The 20,630-nt window shown below is 38.6% G+C and overlaps 1 protein-coding gene across 1 annotated transcript in view; it reads right to left on the minus strand.

Moving 5' to 3' along the window:
• Positions 1 to 20,630, minus strand: part of celf3a (cugbp, Elav-like family member 3a) — a 70,355-nt gene that overhangs the window by 39,312 nt on the left and 10,413 nt on the right. The window contains exon 2 of the mRNA XM_065287773.1: positions 7,464 to 7,593. Coding sequence (XP_065143845.1) covers positions 7,464 to 7,593 — 130 coding nt within the window. The remainder of the gene's footprint in view (positions 1 to 7,463; positions 7,594 to 20,630) is intronic.

The following is a 20,630-nucleotide window of genomic DNA, read 5'->3' on the forward strand; positions in this document are numbered from 1 at the left end:
TATACATAGTAAGGTTAGTTCAGTGTAGTTTCTGATACGCTTTAGCTATGATTTGAACTAAGGTAGTCTACTTTGCTTGTCATCAGAAATAAACGACTCTAAAATGTTTACTAGAATTTACGTTTGTTCCATGAAAGCCATTGGTTATGTTATGTTGTTACTCCTAAAACCATCTATACTTCTATACTCCATCTTGCATGCACACGCGTTTGCACACCATGCCTAAAGGCCGAGGTATACCTTTTGTTCCGTGTCCGCGCAGCTTTCCAAGTACACTCCCCGCGGCTACACGGGGATGGCCGCGTTCAACACTATACGAAATACAAATGATTTCTTATTCAAATTATTACTCTACCAGGCCGTCAGGGCAGCACTGACATTTACAGTACATTAAAACATTAGCATAGGTGAAGAAAAGTAGCCGATCCACCATTGCAAACACAGTTAAGAACAAACAATAAGACAACAAACAACAGAAATCAAACATTATGGTAACGACAATGCTCCACAGCTTTCTGTTCTTGGAAGAAGTAAAAATGAAAGAAAAAAACGATAGTGTGTGTGCAAATGCTGTCTATTTCCTTTGTATAATTGCTTGTAGTGGAGTGTCCTGTCTAAATTTTCGACGTGCATGTGCTGTCCGCAGACCATCCTGATGACGAAATTGACGCCATGCGGACAATGCGCATATGCGAACGTCCCTAGTCAGGACTCCAGACTGCCCCCAAAAGGTGGCATTTTCCCCCTAAAATTTGAGTGTGTGCCACTGAATTTTCGTCCAGTCGCACATGTGCAACCAGTAAATTTGACTTTTTCTTCCAAAAGTGCACAATAAAATGTGACACTGAATTTGAAACAGCACATTGTAATTTCTGCATCTATCATCAAGTATTTATTAGTAATACAGTGGAAATTAGTAGAAATGTGAATATTTGGTTAGCATGTTGATTTACGGTGTGTGCCCCTAAATTTTCGGGTTGCGCCCCTAAAATTTTCAGTTGGGGGCCACTGTGCTCCTAGTGAAAAAAGTTAGTCTGGAGCCCTGCTAGTATACCTTCGGCTTAAACACGCACCACATACTCTCCCATTCACTTCCTCTCTCAATGAGTTTAGTATGAAAGCGCATATATCTTAACTTAAACTGCTGCAAAAAGCAAGTCAGGAAGTTTAAGTAGCATTGCACAGAAAAGATTGCACGTCGTCTTGTAAGCAATTCATAAAAAAGCTTTTGCGCGAATTTAAAATCAATGAAGCGAGCGCTGCTTTATTAGCCATTCTCTTATAATACAGTAACGCATTTGGAAAGAGAGATGACAAAAAGCTGCAGGTGAAACTTGTGTGTCCAAGGAGAAGACATATGAGCTACTTCAAAATCAAAATATATCTGTCACATTAATAATCTGATTTCTATAGAGAAATAGTATTTAGTCTGACTGCATGTTTATACATATTCATTAGATAGAGAAAAATTATATGAGAGAAAAATATAATACCAAGAGAAAGGCAATATCTTTTTAAAACTGAGTTAAGTAGCTCTGTTGCAACACTGCTTATTCAATGTACAATAAACAGATATATAATAATTACACAAAATAGTTACTAAATTCTGAATAAAAATGTAATCCAAATTTGTCTTTTATGGTGATGAATATCTTATCGTGGCCTTGTACCAGGAAATTGTTGGCGATACACAACCCTACCACCGTCTGGATTTTAAACAACTGATCAACAACGTCAACAGCTGAATCACATATAAAATTACCTAAACAATCACATACAAACACTTAACAGATGATAAACAACAATGCAAAATACGGGGTAATTCCGACCGGAAGAGTACAATTATTTTCTTTGATGGTCAGCTATGGTGGACATGTGTGCATACATGGTCAGTAAAAATGTTTAAACTATAAAATGATCATGCACAACAAGCAGAACAGCCAGAACCTCGCTGTGGTCTTTGACGACTGTCTAACCTTCACTGTTTGCATTTAAAAAACAGCAGAGTCATGTAGATTCTCACAATACAATATCATGAAAATCAAGCCAGCCTTATTTGACTGAAGCACATGGCACAATTCTTTGTCCAGGCCCTAATAATATCTTGGCTGGATTTCTTGGCAATGCTATGCTAGCTGGGGCTCCTCCACAAAGGCACTCACTCAAACCACTTTCTTCATCTCTTTATACATCTCATCTCTTTATTTAACATTAGTAAATGCATTCACTAGTTTTCCAAGATGTATTAATTCTTGTTATTGTGTTCTGATTGACTAAAACGCACCTTTACAGAAAGTTATAAGGTTATAACACCAGGTTAATACCAGGGCTATAGTGGACAGTAACAATATGGTTTTTGCTAGGGATGCTCCGATCAGGATTTTTGCACCCGATACCGATTACCGATTTGTTATCTTCGTGATCGTCCGATAACTATGCCTCTATTTTATAAGCTGATATGCAAGCTCTTTGATGACTGTAACTGTTAAAAACATTTTTTAGATAAAGTAATACCATAGATGTTGTCTTTGTATGCTGCGTTTACACCAGCCGCGGTAGAGGCGGCAAAAACGCACTATTCGCGCGTAGTTGGACGCTTGAACATTTGAGTTTACTTTGAAATTCTAGTAATTCGAGAAATTCATGTGGAAATTCACGTCATGGGAGGGGCTTTTGCGACTCCGCTGAGACTCCGCTCGCTTCCTGTAATCACATCACTACTACAGCAAGGTCCTAAATGTTAATGCGGCACGGAAATCCGCAGAAGTTCAGATTTTTCAACTCGCGCGTTTCCCGTGGCAACACTCAATTCGCGCCACGTGTACCGCGCCACAGGATGCCTAATCACGTCTTTGCATTGACTTAACATGTAAATCACCCACACTTGCCGCCTCTACCGCGGCTGGTGTAAACGCAGCTTTATATTACTTGCAGTAATTAGGTATATTATTGTTATAATAGAGAATCAAATAAATAAGCACAACAAATATTTCTTCTGCAAATAGATATTTAATATCTCTTTAAAAAGGTTTATGTCTCTTAAAAGGAAGGAAAATTAAACACTTCACAGTCTTGTGAATAAAATATACATGCATTTGTATGAAGTACAACAGTTCCTTAGTCAAGAGCAGAGAGTGATTATATTCAGAGATGAATTAGGTTACTGTAGCTTTAGGACTCTGCACGTCGCACATGAGCAGCGGGTTATAAAAATGCTTGCACTACGTAAAAAAATTATTTAATTGAAGCTGCATTCAGGATCCCCATGATTACAAAAGTAAACAGAAAGATCGGTCCACGAGATCTGCAAATTTAGAGAGTACCGATCGAGTCACTTAATGCCATTATCAGCCGATACCAATCGGCGGCCAATGCATCCCTAATTTTTGCACTACTAGCATCACTTAATAGACGTGTAAACAACAATTTTCAAAACAATTTCACAAAACTACCACCCAAGCCTAAAATCAAAGCACTGATTATAGTTGATAAAGTTGCTATGTCAGACTATGTCAACATTATGCTGCGTTTACACCAGCCGCGGTAGAGGCGTCAAGCACAAGTGATTTCAATGTTAAGTCAATTTTAAGATGCGTTGACGCACGTCTGGAGGTCTTGAGGCAGGAATTAGGCGTTTAGCGCGGTAGATGCAATTCCGCCTCGTTAGTGCGAATGGCGCAAATTGAGCGTCTGGCACGGTACTCACGAATGGTGCTTTTTTTGTGCATTTTGCTTTGACGCAAAATTGTGGCTGACGCCCGAGTTGAAGCAATCACCAGTAAGCAGTCACCCGGAGCTATACGACACAAGTTTTTATTTCTATAAAGACAGTCACAGGAATAAAAAGGACCTCGCTTGGAAGAGTGCCTTGATGGTAAGTTGTAAATACACACTTCACTTTTGAGTCACGTGACGTTTATCAACCCGTGGCATTCCCACAGTTTTTTAAACTATTGTCCCCCTATAGTAAGGTGACCAAATACAAACCGGTTATTCGTTTAGAACTTCACTCTAGACGCGCAGATGCATTCAAATTGTTCAAGCTAGGGCTGGGCGATATATATCGGAGGATTCTCATGCGTGTTTCATCAGTAAAGCCGGTTCCTTGATTAGAAGTAAATCGCCATCAGGTGCTTTCAGATGGAGCCGCATTTACTACACAGAGCCGTAGTTTACTAACAAGCTGGACCATATCGCATTAATTATCGCAGGCGATATGTCCTCGATAATTAATGCGAAATTCCCCTGGTTGTCAGCGAACTACGGCTCTGTTTAGTAAATGCGGCTCCATCTGAAAGCAGCTGATGGCGATTTACTTCTAATCAAGGAACCGGCTTTACTGATGAAACACGCATGAGAATCCTCCGATATATATCGCCCAGCCCTAGTTCAAGCTGCAAACTAAGTGCGGTAGACGCGATTTTGATGCCTCAAACGCGGCTGGTGTAAATGCAGCATTACTATTATATAGTGATGTCCCATTCCCACTTTTTCATTTCCGATCCGCTTCCAATACCAGAAATCTACATATCAGCCGATACCGATATCTGTCTGATACTATTGTAATTAAATGTGTATAGAGCTTTCTGCTACATCTAGTATCATTTTAAATGTTAAAATCAATTATTTAAAATGATTTACAAGTTACAGGAAACATTAGTAAATATTAATCATGACAGTGTTTAGGAGAACATATTAGTTACAATTGCGTAAAACTGTCATAGTAAAAAGCTTTAGTGTGCAGATGGTTATTTTGGGAATTATGCATTTGACCTGGCTTTTATGCACATTCCAGGAGCAGAATTGATGCACCTAAGTCATAACACGCGGGGGTTTCTGGGTACAGAATTGATGCCCTTGAATCATCCTCTCATGGGAATCCTCGCACCGCAATGGAAAGTTAATAACTTTAAAACACAAAGAGAATAGACACATCTTGTGCTCAGAACAAAGTGAATTGCATCCATCCAACGAGCTTACTGAGACTTTATAAAAACAGATCTTTAATAAAACTAATACAGTTATTTTGTGTGTGAATGACGCGTTTCATACATCCGCTTCACCAGTGGATTAACCCAGTTTGCGAGTAAGTTAGTGTTTCTGTGAACTAAAATATCTTTAAATGTGCGTTTGTTCCTTCACATGAAGCTATTGAGTGTATTAAAAGAGTGCGTAAAACGTTTATGGTGCTTTTATAATACTTTGTCCTTTAATTAGCTTGTCAGTTACAATCATGGCTAACGGACAAATCGGAATTGGATCGGTCATGTTGTCGGTCCTCGATCCGATATCCGATCCAGCCAAAAAGCCCGGATCGGCCTAGATACCGATCCAGCATATCGGATCGGGACATCTTTACTATCATATGGTCATAAACCATCAATGAGTGCATCATCGATTCGATACATTGCCATACCTTACCGGTCAGAAAATAATTTACACAACATTTAGCTGCTGTTTGTCTGTGAAGTATAAAAGAATGAACTTCTTAAATGGAAAAAATTGTCACCATAACAATCACAACAGTAAATGTTTCATAAACAAAACACAAATGTTACATGAATCCACAAACTCTTTAGTACTATCTTCCACGTTAAAAATTTATTAAAATGTTTTTATCTGACAACAAAACCAGCTTTAGACTAATATATTGTAGTTGCCATATCAGTTAATATTTGAATTTTTCAGTCTGCAATTATTTTGTATATTTTTTTAAGTATATTTTTTATTAGGCTGATAGATCTTTCAGTTCCTTAAATTAGCTGTTCCCATTGAAAAGACACTCAGATAAGACACAAAGGCCAACATTACAAGCAGTTAAATGACCAATCATCAGCTAGTCGAAGACATATTGGCATCTCAGCCATCAAACAAACCACGTTGGTCAACCGCTAAACAAAGTATCAGTTTTGTGTCTTCACAATCCATTTGTTTTTCATTTTAACTCTTTCACCGCCAGCGTTTTTAAAAAAAGTTGCCAGCCAGCGCCAGCGTTTTTCATGATTTTCACCAAAGTTTCATGCCTTCCAGAAAATGTTTTTCTTTAAATAAATAAACATACAATATACCAAATGAAAGAACAGACCCTCTGCTTTCAAACAAAAAAAAAACGTTTCATCCTACCTTTAGTGGTTCTTTTGCAATCAGCTTTTGAATATGGGTAGGTTTTTGCAAAAACACCATATTTTGAGCAAAAAGCAAAAATAATTCCATATTTGTGACGGACTTTTCATAGAGATCCGATTCAGAGCGATCTTTAAAACAGACACGGACATGCAGCAGCTTGCCATAGGGCAATACTTCCGGTTTTAAAAAGTTGCGGAAGGGCGCCACCTGGTGGATAATAGCGGTATTGCGGAAAGACGGAAAATCTCGTCATTGGCGGGGAAGCGTTTTCTCTTAATTGACGAGATATCTCGTCAATGGCGGGGAAAGAGTTAATGGGGAATAAATAAAGAAATGTCTATGATCATGGACAGTGGCTTTATTCTTATAAAATCTTATGGGGCGATTTCCCCGAGAGGGTTTAGATTAACCCAGGACTAGGCCTTAGTTATTTTAGGACATTTAGGTTGTTTTTACAAACACACCTTACAAAAAAACACAATACTTGTGTGCATCTCCAGACAAAACAATGGTATTGATCATTTGTTAAAATCCTAAAATATGAAATTAAAGCAGCTCAAACATGCATTTTAGTCTGGGACTAAGATAAGCACTATCTAGGAAACTGCCCCTAAGAGTTTAAAGAAAAACTCATTTATGCAAAAATAAATCTCTAACCTGAGAAGAGGCTTTGTATAATGGCATGCACACTCAATTGCACAAATGCAAAAACATGAATGCAACAACTACAAAATTTGACAAACTCTGTATCCTACATACACATAAAGGAAAAATATGTTCCTAAACTTTACAGCTTGGATATGATGCACAATAAAGTAGTCGTTAAATAACAAATCTCTGCATGCAATGACTCACTTTTCTTAAACATTGAAACATGATACAAAATTTTTATTTTACAATGCCCAGCACTACAAAGAGCACATTTAACAATGAAGCAATTACCAGCACAAAAACAAGAAAGGAAAACATGCAGTAAAATTATATAGAAATAAGAAAAGATATCAAAAACAAGAAAATTATAGAAATGCATAAAACATTTGCAACAGCATTTAACAGACACTTATAGATGAATATCTTCGGACAGTGCATCTCACAGCTCTAGTTCTAACACAATTTCCCCTATCAAAACCCCATCTAGAGTTTAAAATTACATCTCAGTAGATGAGCACAATATTTCACACATGCATTAATGAAACACATTTTTCAAATGCTTTTCATCACAAGTAGTTGACAACAGACATGACATAATAAAAACAACAGATTGATCAACAGCAGACTGGGGCTGTAGCCATCCTGTTAAAAAAACAGACAGGTGATGCTGATTAATGCGATCTTACCTGATAAGTTTGATGGCTTCTGGCAGCACATCAGTAAAGGTGGTGCGGTATACGATGGCATTTTTCCTTTTACAGTTCTGAATGACATCATTAGCCAGATAGAAGAGATTCAATCTGTGAGACGAATCCGCTGAAAAAGAAAAAAAGTTTATTTAAAAAAGGTATCTCTTCATGTAACTATAAAACATGTTTAATGATCAAACTGCACTGATGTGCTCTTTGTCTATTATTATGATTAACTTTCAATTAATACTATTTCAATTTTTGTGCAATTCAAATATAGTATAACTTCAGATCCACTTTACTGTGCCTGGATTACAAAAATGTGTGTGTTTACAGCGAATCTTCATCCTACTATCATCTCTTTGAAAGTTTAGCTCAATTAACCTTTACTGTAATTTTACAGTACCACAGTATGTACAATAATTGGTTCAAGTTGCATATTCATATATTGCTAATCTAGACAAACCAGACCATCAACCATCTTATACATGATGGAGGTTAAAGCAAGTTTCTAGATCTACTTTACTAAATACAATTACTAGTTTTGCATCAACACTGTATGAGTATAGGTACTGTAAAGCTACTACTGACCAATTGTGATCAGATCAACAGATACGGAGTTTAACACCAGGTTTCAACATGACATATGTGACTTGAGACTAAACAACTTTTAAGATATGTCAGTGCAAGCTGTTTTGAGTTAGGACAGCATTTTAGTCTTGGACTAGACTTTAAACCGTTACTTAAAGTTGTATTGAATAATATCCTGGCTCTTCATAGCTTTGTATTGGCATTGAATAGTGGCCTTTTTTTATTGAGCCCATTTATCATCAGAAAAAGGAAAAAGAGAAGCAAGTAGGGGTGTGACAGATCACAAAACTCACGGTTCGGATAACATTACGGTTTTTGAGGCACAGATCAGATAATTTTTGAGATCAGCAAAAAAAGGGTGGGAAAAATCTAATAACAAAGAAAGAAATAACAAAAATGTATAAAAAAAGAACAAAGTTGCACATTAAGTAAGGTCTAAAAATAGCATTAGGTATACAAAAATCAAATGAATAATAAACGGTCTTTATTGTATAAATTAAATATAATTAAATTAAATATTATTTTATAGAGCTAGAGAAGTGATTTTCTCTTTGTCTTGGGTTGTTTATTTAACATTAAATGCGTTATTTTTTAAAAGCATCTCTCTGTATGTCCACTTTTAAGTGCACTTAAACATGCACGCGCGCACAGACAGACATAGTACGGATTCCAAATGGCGCAGCATAAACAGTCGCTCCACGTAAAAACGCTATGTTGTTTTTCAGTGTTCTGTTCGCCAACTTATGTTTCAACTACAGTTTGAGACACATTAGCACAACTCTCTTTAGCGCCTTTTGCGGTTAAATTGCTTAAAATCACTTGAATATTAACATTTGCAAGCCTTTGAAACACGTGCAAATGATAAACTTTCCCTATATACATTTGCGTACTGAATGGGCTTCAAAAAGTGCCACAATTCAAAGTAGGGCTGGGCCGGTTTGGATTTTTTTTTTACCGCGGTCGGTAATCAACAAATTCCCGCGGTTTTGCGGTTTATTGGCAAGACAATGAGTTAAATAACATGCATGATTTATTTATCTTTAATACAAAACACGTGCAAATTACTTAAGGAACATGTAAAGTGAATTTTATTTCCTTCCACATTTCTTCAATTTCAACATTTAACAACTTGAACAATTAGTATTATCAGTTAAAAAAAATGTTAACGCATTGTGCGTGTCCACACGTGCCTACAGACATTTCGCCACTTTTCTATCCTTAATTTGTGAATAGCCTGTAAGGACGCAAATTATTGCTGCCCTGATGGTCTGGTAAAATAAACATTTGTATGAGAAATCACTTATACTGCATATGTGTCTGTGCTTGAGTATAGCTGGGAAGCTGCACGGAGACGCGTGTGTGTGTGTGCAAGATGACGCGGTCTGTCTGTCTGTCTCGCGCGCGCCCGGGCAGTCCGCGTCTGTCTCGCGCGCGCCTGGGCAGTCCGCCTCTGTTGCGCGTGCTTGGACAGACCGCTTCTATCCTCGACCCTTACCATAAACATCTGTCTTTTTCCACAAACAGAGAAAGAAGACGCAAAAGCAAAACTTTTTGAAATGTGTCCTGCTTTAGAAATGGCCACTGTTATAGGCTAGATCAGAGGTCCCCAACCACCGGGTCGCGACCCAGTACTGGGTCGTGGACAAGTTGCCACCGGGTCACAAGAACGTCCCGAAAAAATGTGTATAATAGCCACGTAATAGCTTAATCGGGTATTTTGTATTGTAAGAGCCGACTTCAAATAACATCAATCATTTCCACTTTTGAACAGAGCCGCGCTCTCTCTCTTTTTCGCCACCTCTCTCTCTCTACCAGCGCATCAGCGATCACATTGCTGTCATTAGAGTTTGAGCATACAGTACTTCTAAAACACAATCGATCAAAGAATTGCGGAGGTATGACTTTATGAATCATTTGCAAATGTACGTTGCAATGATGTACATATGCGGAGACGTTCAAATGTGTGACAGCGCAAATGACTGAGAAGTAATTATTTTATTATTCTTTAAAACAACTTCAGAATTATCCATCGATCGTAGCACCATGATCAAAATAAACTATTGGGCTAATAATATTTTAACGGCTACACTTTTAACGTAAATTTGAAAGGAACCTAAAGTCAATCATCATTAATCATGGTAAACGATCTGCGCCCAGCCGCAATTCTTCTGGCATCTCTCCTCCTTCACTGCATTTTTCTTCTGTTCTGTTACTTGGAATTGGGTCTCGAGCCCGACCAAGATTCGAGCTGCCTTCAAGAACAGCAAGCCAAGTTCGTTTAGGTTCCATTAATTATTAAGACTAAATGGGCAGGCAAACTAGTAAAAACAATGAAAGTAAAAAATAATCCGCCAAAATATGGTTTTACACGTCTATATACTATAGCCTAAATAAAGCAATTATTAATTTTCCTAATGCATGGTTGTTATCTTTACTTCCGTAAAAGGAGGATTCTCAGCACGTTTGAACAGCAACTCTACTTTAAACGAGTGACAGACAACGTCACCTGTATTTCTACTCAATGACAATTTAATATTAAAATCATATCAGTTAATGTTCAGTTAACAAGTTGCGGTTGTTAACAAGCTGCGTGTATAACATCCGCACATAACACACAGGTGCAAGCCAATGTTTCAAGTTTTTTTTTTTGTTTTTTTTTTGCGGTTATGACGGTGAGGAGCTCAGACCCGCGGCATGGGTCACGTGACCGCGGTATGGCGGTAATCCGGTTACCGCCCCAGGCCTAATTCAAAGTCACAAAGCTACTGGGAAGAGACAGGATATTATTTAATATAACCCTAAATGCTTTCGGCTAAAGAAAGAAAGTCGTGAACACCCAGGATGGTGTTAAAGCAACACTATGTAGTTTCCATGTAAAAATGACTTACAGCTCCCCCATGTGGTTGAAAAGCGCAACAGTGCCTGGTATCAGACACTCTTCTGCAGGCAGGGGGAGGGGTGGGGCTGTGTTTCCTACCCTCCACCGCCATTTTCAGAGTGTGCTTGTAGCAGCTAGGAGGCTGCTCAGGTTGCAGCAACAGTACAATTTGTCCAGTTAAAAGTTGTTCTATCACTGAAATAATTTTAGAGACATTATTTAAAGGTAAAAAAACTACATAGTGTTGCTTTAAAGTAAATTATTGGAAACTATTCCTTCAGTGATAGTAAGAATTTTTGCACCAAACAAGGTCATAAATTATTAGTTGTCTGGTTGCCAGATCTTTTCAATATGCCTTTAAGTGAACCTTTAAGACTTCCATCATTGCAAGCGAAATAACAAGAGCTTGTACTACATTGTGACCAGTTAACACAGTGTTTCCCATACATAGGCTCTACTTGGGCGCTGCGCCCAGGTAAATTGCGACCCGCCCAGGTAAAAAAAATCACTTTATGAATTTCCGTATTTTCTGAACTCGACTGGATGACCCATGTTTTGGAGAGAGAGAGAGAGAGAGAGAGAGAGAGAGAGAGAGAGAGAGAGAGAGAGAGAGAGAGAGAGAGAGCGAAAGAGAGAGCGCGAGAGAAAGAGCGCGAGAGAGAGGTGGGGGTCGGGTGACCGTGAAGATGATGCACGCGTCATAAACTCATCATCCAGCGCGGCAAACTGGATCAACTGCAGCAGCACATACAGAGCAGCCAGGGAACACACTGCGACCAAAATGGTCGCATATGCTTATGTGCATATGTGTTTATAGCATCTAAGTTGGCTTCATTTTGCGTGCAAGCACGTTGTGTCTCTCCGGTTGAGTGTCCGTTCACGTGCTCTCTGTTTCTCAATGAATTGGGCGCGACGCGAAGCAACCTCAGTGTCACATTGTATCCTTTCATGTTTCTGAACTTGAGCAGAGTTTTACCATTAGAGGTCTTTCTTCACTGAGGACGCGGGACCCGTACGGTTCCGGGTTTATATTTTAAATGGTCAGATGGGTCCGGGTCGGTCCTAGTTCATTACTTCGGGTCCCAAGTCTGATTAATATTGTGTGTAAAACCCGAGTCGATCGGAGAACGGCCGTGAGCGCTACCGCGCTAAAGCTCGAGTGCTGTTTTAGCGTGCCTCGGTTTCTATGGCGATAGCAACTGGCTCTTGTCACGACCACGCGCCGCTTCATTTTCTTTATCCCATTTTTTAATAATCTTACTATTAATAGACAATATCTTTACTAAAATCTAAACAGTTTGCACAGAGATTGTAGCAAAAAGCAGTGCTAATACTGAATGAGCAAAGCTCTAGCTGACTCAGGATATAAAAAACGCAAAGCTGTAATGTAAAGTCTTGCTAGCTCCACCTAGCAAGTAGACTTTTAAATCTGAAATAATTAGTGGATTAAGCTTTTTTTAATCGGCAAAAGAGAAATAGAAAGCAGAAGCAGTAAAAGTGCCTATCTTATAGAAGTTATTAACATTATAACATCAGTCACATTTATAATCTATAGACCTGCACTGTCTATTAATAGGCTAAAGTATACATAGTATTGTATATAATTGAGTTTGATAAAAGGGGTCATCAAATTGCTTCATATATCAGTGCAAAAACATAAAGTGTTTTCGTGGTGCTTTGACAAACAGTGTCAGCTTTGTTTATGGCAAAAAAAGTTTGGGGTGGTTAGATTAATGAACTATAATGTGAAATTAATATGAATGTTTTATAAATCAAAGTATTGTGTTGTGTCACACATTATTAGTTCTTTGTTACATGTATAGTAGACCATTTTTTGTCGGTGGATAATAATAATTGCCCTTTTCACCAGCTACCACCACAAGTAAATTTCAGATCTGTGGGAAACACTGCCAGTTAACAAACTAATTAAAAATGTGTTAGAAAATCTACAATAAGACCAGACTTACATGACAGAGGATTTAAGGATAAAAAACGCTTAGGAATAACATAACATTTCCTACTTCACCTCATTGTAAACTGAACCATGTCCTGACCGCCAAAACATGAAAGGATTTCAAATTCTGACACAAAAGCTACAAATAATTTGCACTCTAAATTGCATAACAAAACCCACATGTGAGCAAAAAGCACATGCACATCAACCTAAGAAAATAAACATGTGGTATAAAACGTGACAGCAACACCTCACTTATCTTGTGGTCATATGTTATACAAGCACATCAACACACTGCCAACAATAGAGCAGGGCTGACCAACTATCAGTGACTTCCTGTGTGCCACCTGCCTTTTAACAAACACCATTACCCCTGGCATGACCGGATCAACGCTGATCTGTGATAAATACACTCAAGATGCACAGTTACCTGACTGTAATAATCACACCACCCTTAAATAACATTCATATACAATAAGAGTATTTCTGTTTTAATATTTAGACAAAGGATAAAAGGAAGTACATTTTACACCATGCATACTAATTTATAACCATCAGTGTTTTCATTTTGACACTTTGTTTTCATTTAACTGTTGTCTGAACAAAGTATTTGAGAAACCGGTTTGATATTTTGCAAGAAAAGTCATAAAAACTCGCTATTATAAGCATATACCCAGGGACAAATGGTAATAATTAGGGCTGGGCGATATGACCCAAAAAATTATCGAGAAAATGTTTTCCATATCAGTCGATATTGATAATTATCATGATAAATAACAAATCTTTACTCCTGTCAAATTTAAAGGCAGATTTTTGCTCCTGAATGAAAATTGTAAAAACCAGACAGTTAATAATGGTTTTAAACTACTTTTTATTCAGAACATGACAAATACAAAAACTAAAATCTTGTTTTAATGCATCTGTATTAAATGTAAATCTATTTGTTATGAAATCAACACATTTCTGACACAAGCAGCAGACTTCTGTCACTTTAAGACCCAAGACAGACTGCTTTAAGTTTCAATATACTGAGTAACAGCTGTTTATGTTCACTTAAACAAGAAAGAAAACTTAGTTCAGTGATCACGCGTGTGTTATACATATACGAGTTATACACGCTGATAAATGGATGACAAGAGTGTCACGTTCCTGTGGGAGCGCACATACCCAAACACTATATTCACTGCAGTGGTGGATCTGCTGCTTTTCCTCAGTTTCCTGAATTTGTGAATGTCCTGTAAATATACTTTTAAAGCTGTGCGGACGTGTGCGTGTGCAAGGCGGACGCTGAATGAAAGTACAGTATACTGCACGCACCTGTGTCTGCTGTGTTTGACGAACCCTGTTTGCGCGTCCAACATTACACACAAGAAAATGTTTCCGCGCATTTGGATTCCGTGATTCCGTCCGCGTTATCCGCATCGCGAAAATCATAGGTCTCTACTAATAAATGAATAACTTGCCTCATCTTCCACTCCTTCAAGTCTGACTGTCACTGTGATTGTAAACCAAGAGCGCGTGCCGCATCCGGAAGTGCTCGCGCAACATTACGCACAGTGCGTAAACATTATCGATCACTTATCGAACTGTCCTTATCGTTTTATCGAAAAAGTTTATATCGGTAAAATTATCGTTATCGAATTATCGCCCAGCCCTAGTAATAATGCATAATACACTCGTGTCTGAGGGTATCCATCACAGCATTCACAAACCAAGCAAGCTAAAGATACTCGGATTTCAGCATTGCTTGTACTCTTTCTTACAACTCCAAGACTTTGACGTGCAGTAGAAATATCAAAATTGTATTTATCCATGAAAAAAAATAATTTTGCTCTAATCACTTATAAAACCGACATAAACTGTAATTAAAGGGATAGTCATCTCAAAAATGTAACTTCTGTCATCATTAACGCACCCATAAGTTGTTACAAACCTATACCAATGTCTATGTTTGGCTGAACACAAAGATATATATTTTAAGCATTTTTTTAACCAAACCATTTTTGAGCACCACTGACTTCCATAATATTTGTATTTCCTACTTTGGGAGTCAATGGTGCTCCTGATTCCTGCTTGTGTTCAGCAAAACAAAGCAATTTATACAGGTTTGTAATAACATGAGGGTGAGTAAATGAGGACACAGTCTGTCACAAACATTAATATTCACGTTTATACATGTTAAAATAATACAGGGCTCTACTAGACTAACTTTTTGCACTGGTGCGCCTTAAAGAGTAACTAAACCCTAAACCAACTTTTTTTAGTTAATGATCTGTAAGAATGATGCTTTATTAGTGCTGTCCATTGATTTTAGTAAGTTTTTTGACATTTGGGTATAAAGTGTTTTGATACTACAATATATGGTGTAAAAACGTCTGAGTGCTGCCCTCTTCAGGTTGAACGGTGGCTACTGCAGTTGAATTTTCCTATTGGATGTTGGGCCCAAAAAATTACTTGTGACGTAAGCATATTCAAGCTCACCACGCCCTTGTTACGATCTCACCACACACTTAGTTCGTCCCCTCTATCTCCGTTGGGATCTGCCCACTTTTCTTTAATATTTTTCAATTATTATATAATAAATATTGCCAGTGGGTGGAGTCACGCTCTGACCAGGGGTTTAGTTACGCTTTAAAGTTAGGTGCACCCAAATTTTTGATTGCATTGTATTTAGAGTTCACCCAAAAATTTAAATTCTGTCATCATTTTCTCACTCTCAAGTTGTTACAAACCTGTATAAATGTCTTTGTTCTGATGAACACAACCAACCATTCATGAGCCCCATTCACTTCTATAATATAATTTTTTCCTACTATGGAAGTGAATGGGGCTCATGAATGGTTTGGTTACAAACTAGTGATAGATCGATATATATATATATTTTTGTGTGAGTTTTATGTGTATTGGCATCGGCCGATACGTGCCTGCTATGTTCGCCAATTTTTTCCGCCATTATTTACAGACAGAGTGCTGGAAGCCGAAAGCGATCATAGCGATCATAGCTGGACAAAGCAGGTTTTTATTTCTCATTAGGGCCTGAGCACAGCGGGGTGTGAGGACCCTATTGTTCTTCAAGGAGTTATTATTATTATTATTCTTTTTCTTCTCCGACTTCAGCGGGACTTTAGAGGGCCTAAACATACTCGAAAACTCATGAAATTTTGCACAGATGTCAAGAGTGGTGAAAATTTAAGTGTGGTGTGGGCTTTGGAATTAGGCGTGGGAAAATGGCTCTATATCGCCACCTACAAATTTTCAACAAAGCAGCCCTTGGACTGTGTTTAACATACAATTACGAAATTTGGTACGCTTCTGTAGCATGACAAGACCTACAAAAAAGTCTCTTGGAGCGAAGCCGTAAACCAAACAGGAAGTCAGCTATTCAGAGTTTTTTTTGTGATTTGGGCGCAGTTTTTGTCATTGCCAGGCGTCATACTTTAACTAACTCCTCCTACAGTTTTCGTAGGATCATCTTCATATTTGGTGAGTGTCATCTTAAGGCCTTTGTGATGCTAAATTGCGAAGGATTTGACTCTACGTAAAAACCTGAACACATCTACATAACAATTTTCATTTATAGCCATAGCGCCACCAGCTGGCAACCTGAAGGAACATGTTTTAGCGCCACTTTCAAATATTCACTGAAGCAGCCCTTGGACTGTGTTTAATGTACACGTACGAATTTCGGTATGCTCATGTATTATTACAAGCCCTACAAAAAAGTCTCTTGAAGCAACGCCCTACACCAAACAGGAAGTCAGCTATTTTGAATTATTTCTCAGATTTTGGCTCAGTTTTTCTCATTTCCAGCAGTCATACTTTAACTAACTCCTCCTACAGTTTTCGTCGGTTCATCATCATATTTGGCGAGTCTCATCTTAAGGCCTTTGTGATGCTAAATTGCGAAGGATTTGATTCTATGTTAAAATTTGTGTCTTCTTTGTGTTTCGGCCAGCCAAAGTTTGATGTTTCGCTATGAAACAGGTTGCTGGAACTCAGGCATACAGTGTCCGATCTGTCCCAAACTTCACATGATTGCTAAGAGTCCTGACCTGAACACATCTACATGTCAATAGTCACTTATGGTTATAGCGCCACCAGCTGGCAACAGGAAGTGACATGTTTACAATGATTATGCAATGTCTGATCTGTCCCAAACTTCACATGATTGCTAAGAGTCCTGACCTGAACAAATCTACATCTCCATAGTCACTTATGGTTATAGCGCCACCAGCTGGCAACAGGAAGTGACATGTTTACACTGATTATGCAATGTATGATCTTTCCCTAACTTCAAATGATTAATAAGAGTCCTGGACTGAACACATCTACATGACAATAGTCACTTATGGCCATAGCGCCACCTGCTGGCAACAAGAAGTAACATGTTTTACACTGATTGTTAAAAGTCAGATCTGCCCTACATTTTACATGATCAATAAGAGTCCTGGACTGAACACATCTACGTGCCAATATTTACATGTACTCACTCACTCACTCACTCACTCTTACACGATGCTACCTCACTGTAATTTGTAATTAGCAACAGGAAATGTGGCACATTATACTACACTTTTAAATAGTTCACCTATGTTTACATGCTTAAATGCCTATTTACTACTGTTCCCTTTAATTCTTATGCCACGGCGTGGCGGTGTCATGTGTGCGAGGGCCCTTCCATCACTGCTTGCAGTTTTAATCTCTATATATATATTTGTAGTAGTAAAGTGCTAGAAATCAATATCCTTTGCTGATCAAAGGATTCCTCGTCATTGTGGAGAGTGCAGTTCATGGTTCCATAGCACCCTCACCTGTTTTTACTATTTGTTAAGTAGAGTTTTTTTTTTAATTCAATGAAATGTTACTTTTTTAAATGGGCAGTGTTTCCCATACATAGGCTCTACTTGGGCCCAGGTAAATTGCGACACTCCCAGGAAAAAAAAAATCACTTTACGAATTTCCGTATTTTCTGAACTCGACTGGATGACCCGTGTTTTGTTGATAGTGAGAAAGAGAGAGAGAGAGAGAGAGAGCAGTGTTTCCCCTAGGTTTCCATCTTGGGGGGGGGGGGTGTTGGTTGGGTATGTATATACAGGGGTTAAATTGTGATTTGTTATGTGGGAGCTCTGTGGGGAGGGGTATTTCGAGGGGTAACATGTTTAATACTGATGACAGCAAAGCCACTGGTGTGTTTCAATGACATTGGACTTCTGACAGGATTTGATAAGTTTCAGCTTTAAATCTGTGCCAGAGGTTGACCCAAAATATTTTAAAAAGAGCGTCTTAACTCTTTCCCCGCCATTGACGAGATATCTCGTCAATTAAGAGAAAACGCTTCCCCGCCAATGACGAGATTTTCCGTCTTTCCGCAATACCGCTATTATCCACCAGGTGGCGCCCTTCCGCAACTTTTTAAAACCGGAAGTATTGCCCTATGGCAAGCTGCTGCATGTCCGTGTCTGTTTTAAAGATCGCTCTGGATGGGATCTCTATGAAAAGTCCGTCACAAATATGGAATTATTTTTGCTTTTTGCTCAAAATATGGTGTTTTTGCAAAAACCTACCCATATTCAAAAGCTGATTGCAAAAGAACCACTAAAGGTAGGATGAAACGGTTTTTTTTGTTTGAAAGCAGAGGGTCTGTTCTTTCATTTGGTATATTGTATATTTATTTATTTAAAGAAGAACATTTTCTGGAAGGCATTAAACTTTGGTGAAAATCATGAAAAACGCTGGCGCTGGCTGGCAACTTTTTTTAAAAACGCTGGCGGTGAAAGAGTTAAATGATGCAAGTCTATGAGTTTGACACCCTATATCCATTTGTTGCACATGTCATTATGCACAATTGATCAAACTTTGAAGGAAGTTAAAAGAATCAACCTCCTTGAATAATTCTAGGCATAAGATGCTACCCCAAAAGACTTAATTATCAAGAAAAGGTACAGCACACAGTACTGCATCAGCAACATGTCTTAGAAATTAGCCATATAGATGCTGGTCAGCAGCTAGTAAAACAATCATATATGATTTGTGTAATCAAAATACATTATTTTACTAAACTATACAATGAGTTATATCCAGTGTTATCCAGTTAACATACTGTAATTAGATGAGTGACATACGTACTTTAGTCTTCTATTAAGTTTTCTCAACGTGGGCACCATTCTTACCTCTCTCACACACACAAAGTCAAAAGATCCTGCGTGCGTGTTCTTGAAGCTGCTCTGAGTTTTTTCGCTTGAGCTGCATATTTTCAACTTGCGCGAAGACGTGTTCAAAGGGAAAGGCGCTGCCCGATTCGCGTCATTCGCAAATTCAGAAATATGACAGGATACAATGTTACTGTTACACAGAGTTACTACAAAACACGTGCGCGGCGCGAGCATATATAGCATGAGAGAGGGAGAGAATGCGCGCGTGTGTGTGGGAAAGTCATGATAAACTCGATCAGTCGTCTTCTCTGTCAGTAACATCCGTGACTGTTGATGTTTACGCAAAAAAATAAAGTATACGGAGGTGGACTTTGAAAACACCGTCACCAGTTATGGGAGAGAGAGGCGCGCGCTGCACAGAGAGAGAGCATGCGCAGTAAATGCAGCCGAACAGTAAAATATAAATGTGCGCACTCAATTGGATAATTGTAAACGCGCAAACACATACAGAATCGTGCCATCGTGGAAATAAGATAAATAACATATTACTTGAGGGCTGTTTAGTTTGTTTAATAAAATAACAATTTGTTCCCTGGCACTTCAAAGAAAATCAAATCAAATTTACTTGACCTTCAAGGGGGGCGGGTCGAGCCGTAAGGAGGGCGGGGCGCCCCCCTTATATAATGGTAGGGGAAACACTGGAGAGAGAGAGAGAGAGAGAGAGAGAGAGAGAAAAAGAGAGAAAGAGAGAGGTGGAGGTCGGGTGACCGTGAAGATGATGTACGCGTCATAAACTCATCATCCAGTGCGGCAAACTGGATCAACTGCTGCACATACGGAGCAGCCAGGGAACTACACTGCGACCAAAATGGTCGCATATGCTTATAGCATCTAAGTTGGCTTCATTTTGCGTGCAAGCACGTTGTGTCTCTCCCGTTGAGTGTCCGTTCACGTGCTCTCTGTTTCTCAATGAATTTGGGTGCGACGCGAAGCAACCTCAGTGTCACATATATCCTTTCATGTTTCTGAACTTGAGCAGAGTTTTACCATTAGAGGTCTTTTTTCACTGAGGACGCGGGACCCGTACGGTTCCGTGTTTATATTTTAAATGGTCAGTCGGGTCCGGGTCGGTCCTAGTTCATTCCTTCGGGTCCCAAGTCTGATTAATATTGTGTGTAAAACCCGAGTCCATCGGAAAACGGCCGCGAGCGCTACCGCGCTAAAGCTCGAGTGTTTCAGACCACGTGCCGCTTCATTTTTTTTATCCCATTGTTTTATAATCTTATTATTAATAGACCATATCTTTACTAAAATCTAAACAGTTTGCACAGAGATTGTAGCAAAAAGCAGTGCTTATACTGAACGAGCAAGCTCTAGCTGACTCAGGATATAGAAAACGCAAAGCTGTAATGTAAAGTCTGTCATCGGGACAGCAAGTAGATTTTTAAATCTGAAATAATTAGTGGATTAAGCTTTTTTTAATCGGCAAAAGAGTAATAGAAAGCAGAAGCAGTAAAAGTGCCTATCTAATAGAAATTATTACCATTATAACATCAGTCACATTTATAATCTATAGACCTGCACTGTCT

The sequence above is a fragment of the Paramisgurnus dabryanus genome, chromosome 19, assembly GCF_030506205.2.
Source record: "Paramisgurnus dabryanus chromosome 19, PD_genome_1.1, whole genome shotgun sequence".
NCBI lineage: Eukaryota > Metazoa > Chordata > Actinopteri > Cypriniformes > Cobitidae > Paramisgurnus > Paramisgurnus dabryanus.